We start from the raw sequence: 20,279 nt of genomic DNA, 5'->3' as shown, positions 1-20,279 counted from the left end.
AAGGATGTCAGCTCAATCATCAATATGCCCCAAAACATCTTTAAAAAGTCATGCCAGTTAAACTGTTCATTTATTCAATTGTAGTGCTGTGATCACATCAAATCCCAGCTAATAAAAATGAAGGGACATTTTACTTCTACAATACAGATTACAAAAGATTAAACTGAAATCTACCAAAATAAAAATAACTGGAATATAACTGTGGCTCATGCCTTTTACATAAATGAAGGGTTACTGCAAGTTATCAACTTCACATAAAATACTAAAATACAACAGTCACAATAATGGAGAACAGCTCGCAGTCCATCTTGTCTGAAGTATTTTGAGTTTTCATGCGGCGTGCTGCACTGTGGAGAAGCAGAGTTTCAGAGTGTATGGGTAAGGGCCACCTAGGGGGAAGAACAAAATATCGATTATTCCAAAATAAACAAGCCTCATTCCTCCCATGACAGCCCCAGTTAGTTAAGGACTTGTAGAAAGACATACTTGGGTTTTTCATTTGATAGTGATTCAGCAGAGACAACGATTCCATAGCATCGTTCTTTGAATCCCACTCAATCAGGCCAGAAGAACTTCTCTCACCTACAACGGAAATAAATTTGGGAGTGATTGCCAACATATATTAGTAGGTAAAACAAGCCATGACCACAAAGAGCTGGAAGACAAAAGGTCATTTGATTGTTGACACACCAAACATTACCAAATTGTCAACTGGACAAGAGGGAAATAACTGACCTTCTGAAAATTTCACTGAATTGATGGGATGGTAGACTGAGATGCTTTAAGCAGCTATCAAGATGACAAAACATGAAAACAAGCAAATTTGACATTTCCTTATGAACGTAGATTGTAAAAAGGCTGAATTTTCAACCAGAACTAAGAGGAAGAAGTGAACGCTCTGGATTTAAAGCAAATTGATAAAAACATCTTAATATTCAGCTAGGAAAAGACTAGTTACAGGCTATCAAGGTACACCAATCTGAACTGTCTACAAAAATACATTTATCTCCAATCGCAATTTCAAATCAGCACTTACTCTTTCCAGAAAATAACTTGAAGGCAGATGGTCTTTTCAAACCCAACTCATCACATACCTAAAAAAGAAAGCAACTGTAGGTACCCTGTTGAAATTCAAGACGACTTTCATATGGTCAAGTCATACTCTTTTACTCTCAAGCCAAACAGTTCAACTACACCTGGAAACAAACTAAGAGGCAGTAGCCATTCGATCTGTGGAGTCTGGTCTTCTATTTAATAAGACTGATGATCACTTATGATCAACACCATATTCCTACTTTCTCTCTGATGTCCTTAATATGTCAAGAGATATTTGGTTGTTGATTATATGAAGTGACTTGGCCACCAGTTTTCTGGTAAGATTTCCACAGGTACACTACCCTTTGAGTGAAGACACCTTTCCTCAAGTTTAAATTTTCCCTAGACATGCAATGCAAAAGGTGTCTGTAAGGATCAAATTGAGGCACTCAAGGTTATAAATGGTGTGAATACGTTAGACATTGAATGAATGCTTCCTCGTGAGGGTCTAGGATGAGAGGTCAGTCATAGGATACGGGGTAGCAAATGGTGAATCTGTGGAATGCATATATGAGAGGGAGGTGTGCGTGTGCGTCTCAAACAGATAGTAACAGGTCACTGAGGCACCTCCAGTTACATGGAGGAAGTCAACTGGTCAAGGCAGGCACGAACATGGCAGAGAACAGGTTAAGACTGATAAATTAAAAAGTATTTCAATGCAAGAGGTTTAACACAAGGCTTAGGGCATACAACTGGGATATCAGCTATTATAGAAATGCAACTCAGGATGGACAGAACTGGCAGCTTAAAACATTCAAGGGTATAGATACTATAGGAAGGAAAGAAAGGAGGCGAGAGAGGAAGGGAAAGTGTCATTTTCAGTTAGGGATAACATTTTTGTACTTAAGGAGGATATTCTTGGAAGTACACACAGTGAAGTTATTTGAGTGGAATGGAGAAATAAGAAAGATGACCACTTTATTGGGATTGTATTGTAGACTCCCCACAAAATTTGTAAGGAAATCTCAGGGTTATTTGTGAGAATGACAGGGTGGTAATGGTAGGAGAGTTTAGCTTTCCAAACATAACATTGTGGTAGTCCCAGTCTAAGAGCTTAGATGGAAAGGAATTGTTGTGTACAAGAAAAATTGGTTATTCAGTTTGGGGATAAACCTACTAAAGGAGCCAAACTTTACCTTTGCTTGGAAAATAAGGCAGGGTAAGTGACTGAGGTGTTATTAGGTGAGCCCTTTGGGGCCAGTGATCATAATTCTATCAGTTTTAAAATAGCAATGGAAAAGGATAAAACTGATCTAAAAGTTAAAGTTGGAATAAGGTCGATTTTAACAGTATTAGGCAGAATCTTTCAAATGTTGATTGGGATAGACTATTTGCAGGGAAAATGGACAGCTGGAAATTGGGAGGCCTTCAAAAAAAATGAGGCAGAATGTTCCTATTAGTGTGAAGTGCAAAGTAAAGCTGGTAGGTGTAGGGAATTCTGGATGACAAACGAAAAAGAGGCATATGGCAGGTATGGAGAACTGGGATTGAGTGAATCCCTATAGGAGTATAAATGACAATAGTAGTATACTCGAGGAAAATTAAGATGGTAAAGGGGGGGGGGGGGGGGAAAAACAGGACATAGCATTGGCAGATGGGATTAAAAGGGGAATCCAAAGAGATTCTACACATACATTAAAAGGGCAAAAAAGTCATTAAGGAGAGAATAGGTCCCTTAAAAGATTGATGAAATCTATATGTGGAATTGCAGGAGATGGACAAGATACTAAAATGAGTATTTTGCGATAGTACCTTACTGTGAAGAATAGGGAAGCTTGGAAAGACAGAACTCTGAGAAATAAAGAGTGATATCTTGAAAGAGGTATTAGTGGTGCTAGACATGTTAAAATGCATAAAAGGTGGATAAATCCCCAGGACCTGATCAGGTGTATTCCAGACCTTCATAGGAAGCTATGGGAGTTAGTGCTGGGCCCCTTGCTCATTTGGTTGTGAATATAGGAGGAATGGTTAGCAAGTTTGCAGATGATATCAAAAATATTGGTATCGTGGACATTGAATGAGGCTACCTCAGTACAACAGGTCCTTGATCAGACGGACTGAAGAGTTCATTTAGATAAAAATGAGAGGTGTTGCATTTTGGAAAGGAAAATCAGGGCAGGACTTGTGCACTTATTGGTAAGATCCTGGGGAGTGTTGCTGAACAAAGACCTTGGAATGCAGGTTCTAGATCGTTGAAGCTGGACTGTCAGGTAGACAGGGTAGTGAAAGCAGTGTTTTGTATAACTGTGCATTGAAAGTAGAAGTTGGGAGGTCACTTACAGGACATTGGTCAGGCTACTTTTGGAATACTACATACAATTCTGGTCTCGCTGCTATAGGAAGGATGTTGTGAAACTTGAAAAAAGGTTCAGAAAAGACTTAAGGATGTAGCCAAAATTGGAAAGTTTGAGCGATTGGGAGGGGCTGAATAGTTCAGGTCTTTTATCCCCCCCTTGGAGCAGAGACTGAGAGGTGACCTTACAGGAGATTTATAAAATCACAAGGGGACAGGGTGAATAAGCAGGAGGCTGGAAGAACACAGTAAGCCAGACAACATCAGGGAGGTAGAGAAGTCAACTTTTCGGGTGTAACCCTTCTGACATTGACTTCACCTCCTTATGCTGCCTGGTTTATGGTGTTCTTCCAGCCTCCTGCTTGTCTATGTTGGATTCCAGCATCTGCAGTTTGTTTCATATCCTTGGCTAGCCAACCAAACTGTATGAGAGCCCAAAACTGGCGTAGGTTTAAGGAGGAAAGAAAAAAAAAAAGGGACCAAAGGGGCATGCAATGTCTTTCACACAGAGGGTAGTGCATGTATAGAATGAGCTGCCAGAGAAAGTGGAGACGGCTGGTATAATTACAACATTTTAAAAAGTACACTGAAGGTTTGCGTAAAGAATTTTAGCTCAGATGCCAGCTGCCATGGTTCCGGGTATGTTCGCTCAGCTGGGGCAGGTGCTGGCAAATGGGAGAAGATTAATTTACAATATCTGGATGGCACGGAAGAGTTGGAGCAACAGGTCTATTTCCATGCAGTACAGCTAACCAAGCAGTTAAACCAAAGTTTTGATCAAAAGACAGCACCTCGTACTGCTATCTTAAATGCAAAAGCACCTAAATCTTTTATTCAAATGAATAAACAGGAGTCTCGTTCCAGTCATCTTTTCAGTATCTGTGCAACATAAAAAAACAAGTACAGCAGCTCAGAAAGGAGACAAAGCAAACATAGGGACCCCCAATATGCTAACTGAAAATGTTAACCAAATAGTACCTCACAGAAGGCTTCCTCAGTCACCTCTGGAGGGGCATTGAAATAATGTAGGACATTGCTTGGGTGCTGGATTCTGTTTTTGCTGGCTTGTTCTGGAGTGGTGAAGCGATTGTTTCTGGAGCCAGAGAAATCCTTGAAACTGCAGGACCCATCTTCAAGCTCATATGATTGACCAGCCATTATAGCTTGTTGTTTGGATACACTTCACAGAAAAAAAAATACCGTTACCACAAGAATTTCCAAAGCAGGACCTCACACAACCACATCCTCCTTGCACAGACGATCTCTCTTCACAAAATCAACAGTTGACACCACATTTTTTTTAAAAACCATCTTTACTGACTTGCCGTTCAGGATCCAAAGTTATACCAAGCACAACAAGCGGTGAATTTAAGAGCTCATCAAGCAAACATGGTGTTGGACTGGGGTGTACGAAGTTAAAAATCACAACACCAGGTTATAGTCCAACAGGTTTAACTGGAAGCACTAGCTTTCGGAGCACCACAAACACCTGAAGGAGTGGCGCTCCAAAAGCTAGTGCGTCCAATTAAACCTATTGGACTACAACCTGGTGTAGTGTGATTTTTAATTTTAAGCAAAACATGAACCTTTTCACAGATGCTGCCTGACAATATTTCTGACATAATGTTTTGGTATTCGGCAGAAAATTAAGATACCCCAGCTACAATATCATTTTACATAGAGTGAATATTCACCACACTGCTGAGTCCCTCAGACTTTACTAGAATTGCATATCAGTAAGTCTGCAGTGCAGAAAAGTACCTTGCAGCCAATCAAGTCTACACCAGTCAAAAACAAGCACCTATTTAATGCTATTTTCCAGCACTTGATCCATAGCCTTTGCATCGCACTGCAGATCTAAATCCAGGTTCCCACCACTCTAGGTGTAAGTAATGGTCTTCACATCATCTTTGAAATGTGCCCCTTCAATCCACGATGGAATAAAAGTTCCTTCCTGTTTATGCTCAACACCCTGAGAAATCTCCTCTCTCCTACAATGTGGATTTCAGAACACTAGACTCTACTTCTACACAACTGGGGGGGGGGGGGGGGGGGGGCCACTGGTCTAATTTAACTATTGTTTGAAAATCTTGGGATAGAATACTATATCTATTCCCTTCACTCTCCCATAGAAAATTTTAAATGTTAGCACCTACCAGACATTTAATTTTTGGTCAAACATGTAAGTATTATTCAAATGGCCGATGGCACGATCCACAGCAAATCCATCTCCCATCTCTACCATGGCAGCTCCTGGCTTACTCTTCATGAACTTCACCTAGAAAAACAATAAAAAAGGTGACAAATAATCAGATACACAGTCTTTCAGTACGAACTTACTATTGTTTAACCGTGGTAAAAATCACACAAGTCTCAAAATGTGGACATAGACCGAACAGTAACAGGCAAACAGTAATACGGTAGGAATAAGGCATCATGGTTCTCTGCCTCCAAGAAAAGCAGAAAATTTACCTTTTCCACATTTCCATACAGACAGAAGATATTGAACACTCGATCACAATTCATTCTTGAAGGGTCCAAACCATAAACCATCAGTACTGGGCTTTCTGCTTGAGGACCATATTCTGGTGGTGGTGGTGGAGGAGGCGGTCCGTACTGAGGTCCATAACGTTGACTGGGTGGGCCCCGGTGAGGACCACCCACTGGAGGTGGACCTCCCATCCTTCGGCGTTCGTAATGGGTAGGTGGACCATAATCATCATCTGGATAGTGACTATATCCTCCTTGGGGAGCCCCTTAGGAAGGAATCAAAACAGATTTAAAAACGAATGCTGCATTGAAGGCGATGAAAACCTCCACATCACAAAATAAATCTTATCAACCTGAAATGGCACATTTGTGAAAATGTTTTAATACATTCTGCATATTGGACAGTAAAGGGAGTTATATTACATTTCATCTTCAAAACAGGAACTTCACTAAAGACAGCACAAGGACAGTGGAATTTCGTGACCAAGGGGATAGTTTGTTACTGTGTAGAGCCATTCATAGCACTGTTCAAGAAATCCAGTGCAAAGTCAGCCAATCCAGTTGTGCAGCATTACAACAATTAACCTCATTACAAAATCAGCAGGAGGAGACACCAAAAATCTAAACTCATAGCCAGTCAATTTACTTGTTTTGGTGGCTATCCAGCAACCCATGGTGGAAGTGCATTATACCCTCAAACAAGGGCAGGATTCACTCACCAAAGCCAAGTGTATATGATCACTGGCTGCATAACACAGTGAACTGTCACAAGACAAATTGCACCCAGCAAACACCACTAAAATAGGGAGGGGGAAAAACTAAGCACTTTCTTCAAAGTGAAAAGGCAGGAAAAAGCTAAAGTTTCGACGTAAACAAGAGTATGCTGTTAAACGTATTAACACCCAACCCTCACCGTACTCGGATGGATGATCTCCAAGCAAGGCTGGCTGGCGCTGTCGCTTGTTAGGATCACCTTATAAAGAGAAAGGACGTAGTGGAAAAGGACAGTGTTAAATGCATTGCCCAAGCTGCCAGATAGCCAAACTAATATAACAGAAAAATTGAAACTTGATTTTCTTCATGAGTTATTACAATATTTTCCACAGTACAGAGATACATATAAAACTTTGGCTTTGAATTTTATAGTGTAGTCTTAACAGATCTAATACCACAAAGGTTCAAGCATAAAAAGTTCTACTTACAGCCAGAGTTAGAGAACAACGTCCATGTGCACAATATGTCTGCATTTTTTTTCTTACCACCCAATGCTTCAACAGCAACTTATTGCAGTTTTGAAAGATGGCGCCCCAAACATATGCTTCAACCCTGCATTACACGTTTTACAGCAATGAATAGAGATTTTATACAAAGGCAGTACTAGTTCTAACAATTGCATCTAGCAACAAATTTCACGTTCACAGTTCAGGTAAAAGATTCTTCACAGGTGTCAAATGGTTCAGTAAAAAGGTTGTGAGCATATGAAAACCCAGTGTTCCTCCATGTCGTTCTCCTGAAAGTAGTGTTGGATGTGTTGGTCTTGGGCTTTGTGGTAGGTAGCAAGGCTTACTTGTGCAGGATCTGTGTACATCTCCCACATGGGTGTCCAAAATGAAGTTGTGTACCATTGGTAATGTATCATTTATGCAGCAAAATAGCTGTACTGATGTGCCTCATACAATGTGTCTCTTATCCCTCCTGTTGAACTTGCATGTTGCCGAGTATCAGTTGTTTATGGCAGATGTCTGAATGTTCTCTGAAATGTAGGAATGTAGAAAACTGGTGTTTCAGCAGGTTGGGTTGACTGGTGGAAGGAACTCGGCATGTACTTCAAGAGCGCTGTATGAATGCACTTGTCTTATGACGAGAGTTCCTCTAAGCAAAGTGCGGGAAAACCCCTGAGACAATTCTGTATCAGTTCACATGAGGCAGTGTTTTTTGACCTTTTATCTGAAGAAATCTTGAAAATGAAACAGTTACATCTCTTGCGAATATGCCTCATTTTTGTCTGCCTTCAATACCTTCACTTCAGAAGTCTAGAAAAATGATGGTTTGCCTCACAGTATGTAAGTGATGGCATGTCGTATCGTTGTGGCTGCAAGGTAATCTTGGGTCAATGTATGACACTCGATGTACTGTTCTTGTTCAATGAAAAAAAGGAAAGAATTCTGCTTGCTTCTTCAGAAAGGTCTGCCTATTACTGCTGCACTGTGTGTGCCCTTAACCCTGAAAATGGTTGATTATATAATGCAAGAGCAGAGTTTAAAATTAACCGACTACTAGCATAGTTCAACATTTAAATGAAAATATATGCAGTTTGCTTCATTTGGATCATGCTACAGCTGAATTTCATTAAAAACAGCTCATACTCTTGTACGCCAGATTTATACACAAGTTTTGTAAACTTTCCAGAAGTCTCTTAATTTTAAACTGTGCATATTTGGCTTCCCAATGGTTACACATGTACACCTCAATTTTAAATGGCGATTTAATGCAATTTTGGATCAGATGTGCTCATTATAGGTGAATAGTGCAATTTAGGATTAGATTCAGATACAGATAGTCATCACAATCATATAGAATTCAACTGTGCATTGTGAAGGAATTCATGAAGTAATTATACAAATATCCTTTAAAAATACATGCTGTCACAGTTTACAGTCACCATTTGGGCTGCCAAAATCTCAGGTTTGACTTTCCACTTTATTCAATGCAATGATAAATTATATTACAGCACTAACTTAAAAGCATACCCATATGAACATGTAACTAAAACCCATGCATTGGATGGGTAAGAGGACATTAGATTTGTATAAGCTGCCACCTTGCAACGATCCAAACTAGCAGCATGCCTCCCAGCTTCATTTTATGGTGACTTCAAAGTGTACAACAGGTAGTATACTCAGTGAGCAGCCATTACACGTTTTCGTAATTGGCATTACAGTCAGTAACAGAAGGGAATGGCAGATGTAAAAACTTAGATGTTAAACCGATTCAACTCAAGTCAAGATAGTTAGCCAAGTTACCTAGTAACTGGTAACCAAATCAAACATCACTCCAAAATTACCTTCTGACTACTGAGAGTAGTTGAGTAAAATTGGACTTGCTCCATTTGCAACCCTGCAATGAAGTTAGCTTCATATAATGAAAATTTAAAAGTTGGCTCAGCAATCTGACTTAATTGCGGACAAATCAGGGAAAATGCCAAGGCACTAAAATAAAAATTAAGTCCATCCTATCCTTGGTAGAGTGAGGTAAAGATTTCTTGACATTTCTGCAAGTTAATGGAAGGCTTTCACAAAACAATTAGCATAACATTAAAGTGCTCCATACAAAAACAGTGAATCAAAAAAGCCTACTAATCTTTAAGGCAAAGATCAATATATACAAAAATATTAGAAGCATTGTTTATATATTTGATTGCAGAAAATCCCTCAATGCTTGCATTTTAGTTAATGAAAACATAATATTAACCCAGTTAGCAATTACCTAAAGCCAAGACAATTTGCCTCCAAGTGTCAGCACGGTTACCTAGTCTATGCTGATGAGTACACAGTCCACAGAAAACCACTGAGTGTTTACATTCACTAAATACCAGTACACCAAGTGGAACACAGGTGGCAAATGTCAGGAAAGTCAAACCTTGTTGTGGATGTGCAAAAACTTCCAGCAACATTCTGCATTGAGACAAGTTCAGTCACAGAGCATCACAAGTCAGATTAAAGTCAGAAAGCATTTTAGAAACAGGCCCTTTATTCAAACAAGCATCATATTGGAATCTTAATTCCATAAAAACTTAACCTGAGCTACTCAAAAAGGTTTTTTTTCCACCCTAGATGAACTTCAAGGATATGAAAATTTACAATCATTGTTGAATGTTACTTAGGAAAGATATCAAAGCAGGCAAATGCAAATGTGTTCAATGGATGCACAAAACTTTAATAGATTTATGGTTCAGGAACACAGTGTACTATGCTGGCTGCTTTATACCCTACCTCGGCGAAGTCACAAGGCATAGGTCAGATGGTAATGAACATGCCTTACAAAACTACAGCAAAAGCCAAGCATTTTTACATAATCCAAAAGATTGGAGCAAGGCACCTAGATTAAAAAAGCCAAATAGTTAAAATCTGGATCTCATTTGGAATAAATCTTCTGCAAAGTAGATTAACCAAAAAGGAAGCTTATTGTAAGTGGAACCAAAGTCACTGCTTTTATGGGATTAATTCTGCTACATACATCCTATGAGGAACCATTTTATTAAAAATCTACAGCAATTAAACAAGACCGTTGAACACCACTACCACATGAGCGATACTAATATTCAGTAAAATCTAAACGACCTGCTGCCAAAGATACCAGCAAAGCTCGTCAAGTTAGTACTTTTATTGCTCATTCCTTAGTTGAACCTGAGACTGGAGGTTTTGTATAATGCACTACCCTAGTCTAGAACCACAATCACAAGATTACACATGGACATATGCTATCAGGAGGATTCAAGTTCAGTCTTTATGCTTATTCAGGCAACTCCTTTCGACTCATTCCCTTCCACAAAATGTCTAAAAATAAATTTCAAGCCACAGTACCAAAGTACAGATGACCTTATGACGACACATCTTAAATCAATATAATTCCAAATCTTAGTCTTGAACCAGCTAGATCACTGGATCTTGATTTAAGTTTAAATTTTTTTCTTCAAAATTGATTTCAGTAAATGTATGAATGGATTATATAGTTGAGCTTGTCATAGAGATGGAATGAGAATACCATAATTATCCAAATTTCAGGGCTCAATGCAGCAATGAGAAATTGTTTAAGTTGAAGACTCAAATGGAGGAGATACCGTTATGTTCATTTAACAAGTTGACGTAATGGTAGGTTTAGAGAAAACATCAACATTAGTTTAAATCTTCCCAAATCTATAATCATCCTGATGTGGAAAGGCAGCCGAATTAGCTCCACTGTGAAAAGTGAACATCCAATGAAGAGCAGGAAAAAAAAGTATTCTGCAAAACTTTAGCCCTTCAAAAAGGCTTTTTCCCTACCTTCTGTCCAAGCTTCAAAAACCTAAGCCAAAACGCAAACATTATACTGCTGTCCCAATGTCTGTTTGACAAGGGTGAACTGCAATACAGTTTTGTCAATAACCAAAAGCAAAAACAGCTAATACTTATAGATACATCACCCTTAAAATTTTACTTATAGCTGCTGGGGACAACCAGCACGTGGTGAATAATGTTGAAAACAGAAAGTGGCAGAAATACTCTGCAGGTTTCGGAAGATAGAAAGCCTGTTCATGACCTGGAATTTCTTTTAGATGCTACAGATCTGCAAGACAATGTTTACAGCGTTTTTTAATTCCATAATATCTGCATCCGCAGTATTGTATTTGCGGACGTGACAATTTTGCCTTACTGATAATATAGACTAATGACCTAGCAGACAGCAAATTTCTAGAGGAAGTGGAACACTTGGCATAAATTTGAGTTCACGTAGTCAACACAGATCTACATAAGCCCCATTGAACTCAAAAATAGAACCCGTACTAAAAAGACATATTTAAAAGTGAAAGCTACAACACACAGTAAACAAAATATTGTTCAATGCAAAATTACCTCACTCACATGAAAGCTTTCCAGCAGCCTAAAGAGCTATTAAAAGGTTAGTCAATAATGCATTCAGTCCTGATCAAGAGTCTGCCCACTGAGCTAGTCGCAATCTCCATAACCCTCAACTTACTGGAAAAATGAAAGCTGTACACCAAAAGCAAGAGCCCATCACCTTAAGGCTAATCAGTTGTTAGATTTCTATGGTGCAGTAAATCAATGTTGCTGGAAGCTTTTCTCAAATCTATTAAATGACAGCACCAAAGTTAAACTGTAAAATATAGTGTAGGATTAAATGTGTATAATTTTCAATTGGAATGCGTACAATTTCAGTCACAAATAATTCTGTATAACATGGAATATGCATATACTAAATCTATTACCTTGTCCTCCCAAAGTAGGATTTGTATAGTCCCATGTGTCCTGATCATTTTTGAAGACATTCAAACGTGTAGGCTACAGAAAGTGGAATCAAAATTAGATTAATAAACTGATTAGGTGAACATCCGCCCTTCAGCTGAGGGCCACGATGCAGGCTAAAACCTAGTTTCCTTATGCAACACAAGGGCAATACAAAGCCTCAGAGCACGTACTGCTGGCTGGTATCATATCAAACTGCAAAACACGAACGCTTGCATACAATACACTCAAATACCAATGTCATATTCTGAAGTAAATCAGCACACTAAGTGGAGGGTTAAAAGATTTTAAAAGCAAAATTGTGCATTTAATATGTCCATATCAATTTTCACAATTCCTTACAAACTTTAAAGATTCCATCCTAAAATCTTACATCAGTATCCTCTGTCACGGAGTACATTTCAAAAGTTACTTACCTTTGCATACTCAATCTTCAAAGTACAACATCCAGAATAAATGTCTGCTCCATTGAGAGATGCTTTTGCTCTTTGTGCACTTTGTACAGAATCAAATGTGCCTCATGTTAAGGTAAATATTACAGAATTATTAAGGATGCACAATAGCTGCCTGCTAATGCAAAGTCTAAAGCACTACAACTATAACAATCAAACATTACTCTATTTTTAACTCAAATGGTCTATTAGACTTCTGTGGTCAGTCATTAGAATTAATGAATGGTTACACTGAGGAAAAATAATGACAGATTTAGTAAAATAAAATTTGAAAAAAACTCAGTGGCTCTCAGCCAAATTGGTGACCAAAGCCTTTGAAACAGCTGGTCTTTTTAAAAAAAAGCTTCAAAAAATAAAAAGGGTGGGATATAAACAGATTAGAAATGGAGGACTAAAGTATGGGGCCCAGTCAGCAAATATTCTTCTAGAGTACACAGGGTGCACAAGAGGTCAGACCAACTGGAAGCACAGGGACTAGAGGTTGATAGAATCTGACTTCAACAATCAAAAGGGGATTATGGCCATGCATGTCACAAAATATCACGAGAATATCACAAAAACAGGTAATCCTCAGACCATGTATTCTTCAAAATACCTTATTGTATTAACTGCAAATCATAAATCCAAACCCAAAACATGGCACAACCAAACTGCAAGAATTTATTACACTAATTTTCAATCATATACTTCACAAAAGCATAGAAACAGTAGGCAATTGAGCAGTGATTCTGCACTGCCATTCAATAGGACCATAGCTAATCATCCAACTTAGTACCCTAAAATCCCTTCATCACTGTACCCTTGGAGCCTTTTAACCCAAGAATCAGATCTATTTTCTACTTGAAAACAATGTTTTGGCCTCAAATGCTTTTTGTAGCAGAGAATACCACAGCCTCACCACTCACTGGATGATGTTGAAGAAAAGGTTTCTCCCAATCCTAAAGGGACCACCCAGTATCTTTCAACTTCAATTCACTTATATGCAAATATTGAAGAATACACCAGAATCTAACAACAATTTGTTAAACAAGTAGAATAGATCAGCAATCTTCCATCAAATTCCTGCCACACATCTCATTCTATGCTCAAATGTTAGTGCCAAAAAAAAAAGGATATTCCACCATTGCTTGGACTCCATTCTTCCTAAATATGACAATCCTTTGCACAGGCCCGCATGGATTGCATATCGTGTACAAAACATCCTGAAAAATAAAAAAAAGCAATTAATTGTGACAAAAATGGTCATGCATTTACTCAACTCAGCCTTCCACCTATAACCCCCCTCAGCAGGCAAAAGATGTGAACCTCAAATTTACACAACCCAAAGCAGGAAAAGAATGATACACACAAACGTCAATGAGCAATAAAATATCACATTTCCAACGGAATTTCATTCATTCAGTTTAAAATCAAATCCAACAGACATGTCTTTCTCCAATTCAAATACACCCCATAATGCAGTTGTAAAATTTAAAATAACTCACTGTTGTAATTGGATAGATGGGGTTCATCACTGTGAAGAGGAGTATGTTGTTCACATTTCTGGAATCATCAGAATCACCAGGTCTGGAAATTTTCTGACTAGTTGAGTAGTTCACAAAAGCAGGCTGTGCACCAACATAGATCTGGCTTTCAACTGCAAAGTTGACACAGGCACATGCACCATTCAGATCTTCAAATTCCACTAATGCCTGTCTCTTCTTGGGCATCATCACAACATAGCTGAGAATTCAAACATATTGTGCCAATTATTAAAAAATGCCATGTACATAAATAACTAGCAATCTTCAGAGTACCAGAGAAGAGAATTTCCAAAGTATTTAACCTCCATCAGTAATCATGATCTGTCAATGGTAATCTAAACTGGCAGCAAAACCAAAGTCTACAGTATCATGGCCGCTGAAAAAGAAAGTGGATAGTGTCATTTATCTTCAGGCTACAATACAGAGCAAACTCCATTCAGATAGAATTGAAGTTAAGTTTGTAAAGAAAGCAGAAACATTTTACATCTTCTCCCAAAGGTACTGTACCGACGTGTTCAGAACAGATAAAGATAGGAGAAAGAATGCCTAATCAAAAAATATCTAACCATATTTTCAATCTGAATGCCTGACTTAATACTATTTGAGAATAAGGAAAATGAGTTCTGACAATAAAATGTGTTAGATGATAACAAAACATTCAGAGCATTATTTAAAAATTTCACCAAGACTTCCATGATGTACCATGAGCAATTCCTATGTGCACACGTGATTAAATCTAGTTTTAAATAACATTAGCATAAGAGTTTGTTTTAGCAGCGAACAGCATAAATTCAGACAAATTACAATCACTCCAGACATATCCAAAACAGAGAACCTATAAAGCAGAGCAGATAACTGTTGTACAGAGGAAGATCATGTCGTCATTTATTTCTATTTTGAAACAGCAATTGTGAAGTTTTAAAGCCCAGTTTTGATTAACGCATTCCAATTTCATTAGCTATTCAGTTTTGAAGAAACATTAACTCTGCATTCTCTCCAGATGCTAAAAACCTGCTGAGATTTTCTAGCAATTTGATTTTGTTTGACTTCCAACACCTGCAGTCCTTTTTTTGTCCCCGCCCAACCATTATTTCATTTGTTGACCATCTGTGTAGAAGTAGGGTGCCCCTTGCAATTAGGAGCATCTACATGCACTTTCCACTAGTTTGACAAATTATACTAACTTAGGAACTGACCATCCAAGCATTCAGAGCTTCAGCTAACTTGGTAGCAAATGCCTCTATAAATGAAGTTATTAAAGACAACAGAACAGTGTACATTTTAACCCTGCTCAAAAAATCTCAAATTACAGGTATCCATGCCATTTCCATGTGATGGATCATCTTTCTTTGAAATTATTCAACTGCCAGATCACTGAAAACATCTTGCAAGTCACTACAACAAGAAACTTAATCTGACCGGTCACAATATTGCAGCTAAGAGCTATAATAGTGTTCCCGAGTGACCCACTACCTAAAATCCTAAAGCCTTTCCATCATAAAAGCATTGAGCGCAGTCAAAGACACCATTTGCCTAGACATGTACAATTCCAATAAACAACTAGAGAAAGCAACCAGCTGGGTTAACATCTAATCCATCACCTTAGAATTTTCATTTCCTACACCATTAGCTCACCATCCTGGCAGCATTTACCAGCTACAAGAACTACATCAACTCACCCAGGCTTTGGCTTTACCTTTACCTACCATATCGAAATCTGTCTAGAAGGGCACAAAATCATCAACTGTCAGTATCCCTTCTGATCAAATAATCCTGATTTGGAATGGGAAATACATCTGTTCCTTTGTTATTGCTTGGCTGAAAATATGGAACACACGAACAGTACCATGGGACACCTTCAGGATCAACCGCTGCATTACAAGCCAGTACTCACTACCACCTTAAGGTAAATTAGGACCGACAATAAATACTGGCAATGTTAGAGGACACTACAATCTACAGGACATTCAAAGGTTAACGCTTCATGACAAATGAAGCGAGTAGATTTGGTTCTGCCTCACAATTACCTAGATTCATATCAGGAGCTAAAATGTCAACCTTTATAGTTTAACTTAACAATAAGAAGAATTGTCAGAATCCAATCAATGACAAGCAACAAACAAGAGAACTGTCATTCAAAAAGTTTCCGAATTTCTAAAGCTGCCCATTGATCAATTTGTACAAGTGTCAGACATTTGTGTATCTTTGGCTGTCCCCATATTTCATAATTCACAGCACCCTCGAAGCCCAAGTAGGACTTCATCTGCAAAGTTTTAAAAATAATTCTGAAGTCAAAGCAGCATCTTGACTCAACTTGATCAGCATACCTGATGGCACCAAATTCCTGTAGTGCTTCTACAAGATCTGCTTCCATAACGCCATCAGACAATCCTCTAACATGTACCACAGGGGATGGGGATGGTTTGTGAGGATCTTCAAGATAGCTGCCATCTTGCTGCTGCAAGGGATTAAAAAAAAAACTTTAGTACAGCAGGCATTTAGATAGTGTATAGTTTTCAGTCCTGACCACCCAAGGGTCTTGTGGTTGATGGCAGCAACGGTCTCATGCATTGTCACTGGGAGTTCATGAGGGTGAAGAACCGCAATGGTAACCCTAATGCAGTAACATTTTTTTAAAAAATGTAAAAACCAGAATTTAAAAAGATCACCTGAGATGCAAGATGTTGCCCAAGAACGGAGACTTTATACACTTCACTGTACTCTTGTACTTGAGTACACATAACAAATCTAATTCTTAATTACAATCTCACTGCATGTCTCGAATGTTATACACTAATTGTTTAATTGACTGAAGGCAGCAAACTTCGAGAGGGTGCAGAAAAAGATAAGAATGTTTTCACAAATAGGGAATTTCAATTAGGAGATGGTTTACAGAAGGCCTGGAAGTGATTTAATAGAAGTGTTTGGACAAAGCAGACAAACTTGCCATAAGCATAATGGTCAAAAGCCAAGAAAAAAAAAGTTAAACCTATTCACAGAGGGACCACAGGCAACACAGGAAGAACTTTACTGAGCGGTTAAGATCTGCCTGAAAGTAGTAGAGCAGATTCAAATGTAGCCAAAAGAGGAATTGTATGTGAAAGGGAAAAAAAAATTAAGAGTAAGGAAATAAGACGAAGTATAGGGTGATTAGATAAAGCACAGAAGGAGGTCAACTCTTCAAATTCTACCACCTCCTCAATTATAGCAAATCTGTTTTTCTCATAAAAGTTGCAAATAATACAAGTGATAATTCTGGTTACACAGATACAAATAAGGCACACAACCGGTTTAACATTTAAGGAACTGAAAGTAAAGTGAAAGGATTTGGTAGTTCCAGTTTCAAGGTCATAAGACTTTGAACCATACAAATGCAATTACAATTTTCAACAGGCTGCAACCATGACCAATATACAATCAACAAAATAAATAATTTGGCTGGGGAACAACAACAACAAAAAAAAGGGCTATGCTCAAAAGGTTTCTCTCACACAACCTGCATCATTTTGCAAGCTGGTGTGAACAATAACTGCAGCCCATGGGACCACCTGCTCACAAAGGTAATCAAAGGTTAACAGTGTATGCTGCAACACCGAACAAAGTTTTAAAATCTATCAATGGCATAAAACTCGTGTAGTGTGGATGATACCAATTCAGTGCAACAGCTGTCAGACTGGGTGCACAAATAGCAGATGAAAGACAATCGAGAGAAGCACAAAGTGAGGAACTTAAAGATAAGTGAACAGAAACTGTGACTTGTGACATAGTTCCAAGAGTACTTAGGGTAGAGGGACTTCATGTGCCTAAAACATTGAAGTGGCAGGATCTGTTGAAAGTAGTTAGCAAAGCAATTGGGGCCAGAGGCTTCGTAAAAAGGAATACAATACGAAACATGGGAAACGTGCGTTCGACTTATGTTAATGCCCCGGTTAGACCACAGCCAAAGCACTACATTCATGGATGAAGGAAAGAGCACGAGAGCAGAAATCTGGTGAAATGGTTCTCTAAAAATAGGGAAATTTTAATTATAGAGCTGAATTACAAAAGATGGGAATGCCCTCCATGGAGCAAAGGAGATTGTGGCTCCTTGACAAAAATAAGTTTGTAGAGAAGTAACAACAGAGGAAGGGAATGAGAGTGTCTAGATGGCTCCAGGGAGCCTGTTTCTTTGCTACTCCAGTAACTCCCTTCCCAAACAATTTTTAAAAACTTCCAGTATCAAGTGACAGCCACTCCCATCCCAATGCCTGCATGGGATGCAATAAATCATCCAGCTCTATACGAGAGAAGGTCCTGTTTACAAGGCACTGGGTTCAAGCCCCACTCCAGGGTTTGACCACAGACAAAGGCAGACATTCTGGTGTCCTATTGAACAAGAGCGAAATTGTGAGGGCCAGGATTTGAAAATGAATAAAGGCCCAATACCTTGAATGGATGTAAAGGGCCTGTGGGAAGGATGTGATTGCACCAGAGAGGGTGCAGAAAATATTCACTGGAATGATGTCTAAACTGGAGCAAATTAGCTATGACGTAAAATCAATAGTATGGGGTTGGTTTCCTAGGAGCAGAGGTGTAGAGGGGAGTGGGTCTCTCAGACATATACAATGTAGAGAAGTTTAGATATATGAAGAAAAATTTCTCTTTAGCAGAGGTGGTCAATAACAAGTAGTTTTTGCCACAAGATTTAGAGTGGATTTTCACCCAGAGGATTGTGGACACACTTTGGATGAACAGTTGAAACGCCTTAGCAAACAAAGCGTGCTGGAAACAGAATTAGAATAGATGGACAAACTGCAGGTACTGGAAATAAAACAATAACAGCTATTACAGGAAAAGCAGTTAATGAAGCGTTTTTGAGCTATTTGAAATGAGAGCATGGTAGCCGAGGCAATATTGTCCAGGAAATCAATAACACAAAGATCAATGTGTTTAATTGTGAATTTTAATATAGAATTGTCTACCAAATGCCTTAATGACTTAAAGTACTGCAGTGGGCATAAATCGCCCGAAACATCCATTTGTTCGCGAGCGGCTCGAGATAGATGCAGCTTCAACCCACTAAATCCCGACACGTGCTATCGCCCTCCAAGGCCAACGCTGTCATGCAGTGGGTAAACCACGCCACTAATGGCGGCCAGGTGGGAGGGAAGGAAGTCTGCAAGATACCCGACCCAACCTAACTTCCATTTCCAACAGCGGCCGCAAGAGGAATAAAGTGCGCTGAAACAGGGAGAAGGCGGCTCCCACTGTGGGCAACGAGCAGCCAGGGAAATAGGCCGGTGGATAAGAGGGAGGGTGGACAGAAGTCACCGACACAAAGCAGATACTTCTCTTCACCTCATGTCTAGTGCCACAGCCGGCTCCGCGTCACAAAATGGCGGCGCCTCAACAGCACTTCATTCATAACGTCCCCTCTCGCTCCCCCCACCCCATATTTATTTTCCCCTGAGTCGGTACCCGGCCTCCGGCTCCTCTTACTCGGTTGCCATCGTTTTCGGTTCGCTGGCGTTTTGCTGCGCGCCCGTCGTACACCTGCTGCCTGGTCGCCATCTTAACACCACTGCCGGCCGTCTTCAGATTCCGTCAGAAAGAGACAACATGGCAGCCGCTATAAATAGTCGCGCTGCCGGGCCCTTTCCCGCCCCCTTCTTCACCGGTATCCAATTGATGAAGCGGGACCAAGAGCTCGCCCTTCATCCCGGTCCTGATTGGTAGCCAGCAACAAAGCGCGCCCTACGATCTCGCACCGATTGGTTATCGTTGGTGGGATCCAGCCCATCATAACATCCGAATGGAGACAAAGCATGTCAATCACCTATCGCCGCACTCTGATAGGCGGGCGCACGTCATCAATTGACAAAGGAACCTCTATCGCGAACAACCCAATCCTGTGCTCATGTGGACCTTATATAAAAGACCATGAACCTTTGCTTCCTGCAGCTAGCGAATCTCAAATTATATTCAACTTCCCTTTCACTAGAAACGGATTCGACTCGATTGGCCGAATGACCTGCTTCCACCTTGCGAGGAATTTATGATAATCCCAGTTTTAGGCTGACAATTAACCATGTAATTTGATGAAGCGTGTGAGCAAAACCCTGGTGAACTATTAAAGGAAGAGGGAAAGAGCAATGTATACAGTCAGAATGAAAATTTTGGATTTAAAGTACTTGAGAAAGGATGCATTGGAGGGGGTGTAGAGGAGGTTCACTAGGCTGATTCTGGAGTTGAGGGGGTTGGCTTGTGAGGAGAGACTAGAGTCGGCTGGAATTATATTCATTGGAATTGCGGGCAGGGGGATCTTTTGGAAACATAAAATTATGAAGGGGATAAGATAGAAGTAGAGAGAATGTTTCCACTAGGATAAGAGGGCATAGGTTCAAGATTAGAGGGAGCAGATTTA

The 20,279-nt window shown here is 39.5% G+C and overlaps 1 protein-coding gene across 3 annotated transcripts; it reads right to left on the bottom strand.

The window, feature by feature from the left end:
• Positions 1 to 53: 53 nt before the first annotated feature.
• LOC122542866 (heterogeneous nuclear ribonucleoprotein L-like) lies at positions 54 to 19,496 on the bottom strand. Of its 3 annotated transcripts, none has more exons than XM_043680969.2 (13): positions 19,355 to 19,496; positions 16,204 to 16,334; positions 13,838 to 14,075; positions 13,470 to 13,555; positions 12,318 to 12,414; positions 11,865 to 11,937; positions 6,792 to 6,851; positions 5,861 to 6,144; positions 5,545 to 5,666; positions 4,367 to 4,568; positions 1,037 to 1,094; positions 487 to 582; positions 54 to 389 (listed from the first exon to the last, which is right to left on the bottom strand). In XM_043680969.2, the coding sequence occupies exons 1-13, from the start codon at positions 19,424 to 19,426 to the stop codon at positions 331 to 333; spliced, it is 1,578 nt and encodes a 525-aa protein (XP_043536904.1). In that variant the 5' UTR covers positions 19,427 to 19,496; the 3' UTR covers positions 54 to 330. The 3 variants fall into 3 exon arrangements, 2 of the variants coding, with proteins under 2 accessions (XP_043536904.1, XP_043536903.1); XM_043680968.2 differs by having other exon boundaries at positions 19,334 to 19,462; XR_015754718.1 differs by lacking the exon at positions 1,037 to 1,094 and having other exon boundaries at positions 19,334 to 19,465.
• Between the last annotated feature and the right edge of the window lie 783 nt (positions 19,497 to 20,279).

This window comes from Chiloscyllium plagiosum, unplaced genomic scaffold, assembly GCF_037043375.1.
Source record: "Chiloscyllium plagiosum isolate Xiang-an unplaced genomic scaffold, Cpla_swu_hap1 HiC_scaffold_47, whole genome shotgun sequence".
Classification (NCBI taxonomy): domain Eukaryota; kingdom Metazoa; phylum Chordata; class Chondrichthyes; order Orectolobiformes; family Hemiscylliidae; genus Chiloscyllium; species Chiloscyllium plagiosum.
The sequence above is the reverse complement of the archived record's forward strand: the minus strand, read 5'-3'. Positions and strand labels throughout refer to the sequence as shown.

Bases quoted from the DNA above. Each gene is read 5' to 3' on its own strand.
- LOC122542866 (XM_043680968.2), bottom strand. From the start codon at position 19,426: ATGGCGACCAGGCAGCAGGTGTACGACGGGCGCGCAGCAAAACGCCAG. The intron at 6,145-6,791 runs GTGAGGGTTGGG...TTCCTTCCTAAG, and splicing joins AGATCATCCATCCGAGTACG to GGGCTCCCCAAGGAGGATAT. The intron at 1,095-4,366 runs GTACTATTTGGT...TTTCTTTTTTAG, and splicing joins CTGAGGAAGCCTTCTGTGAG to GTATGTGATGAGTTGGGTTT.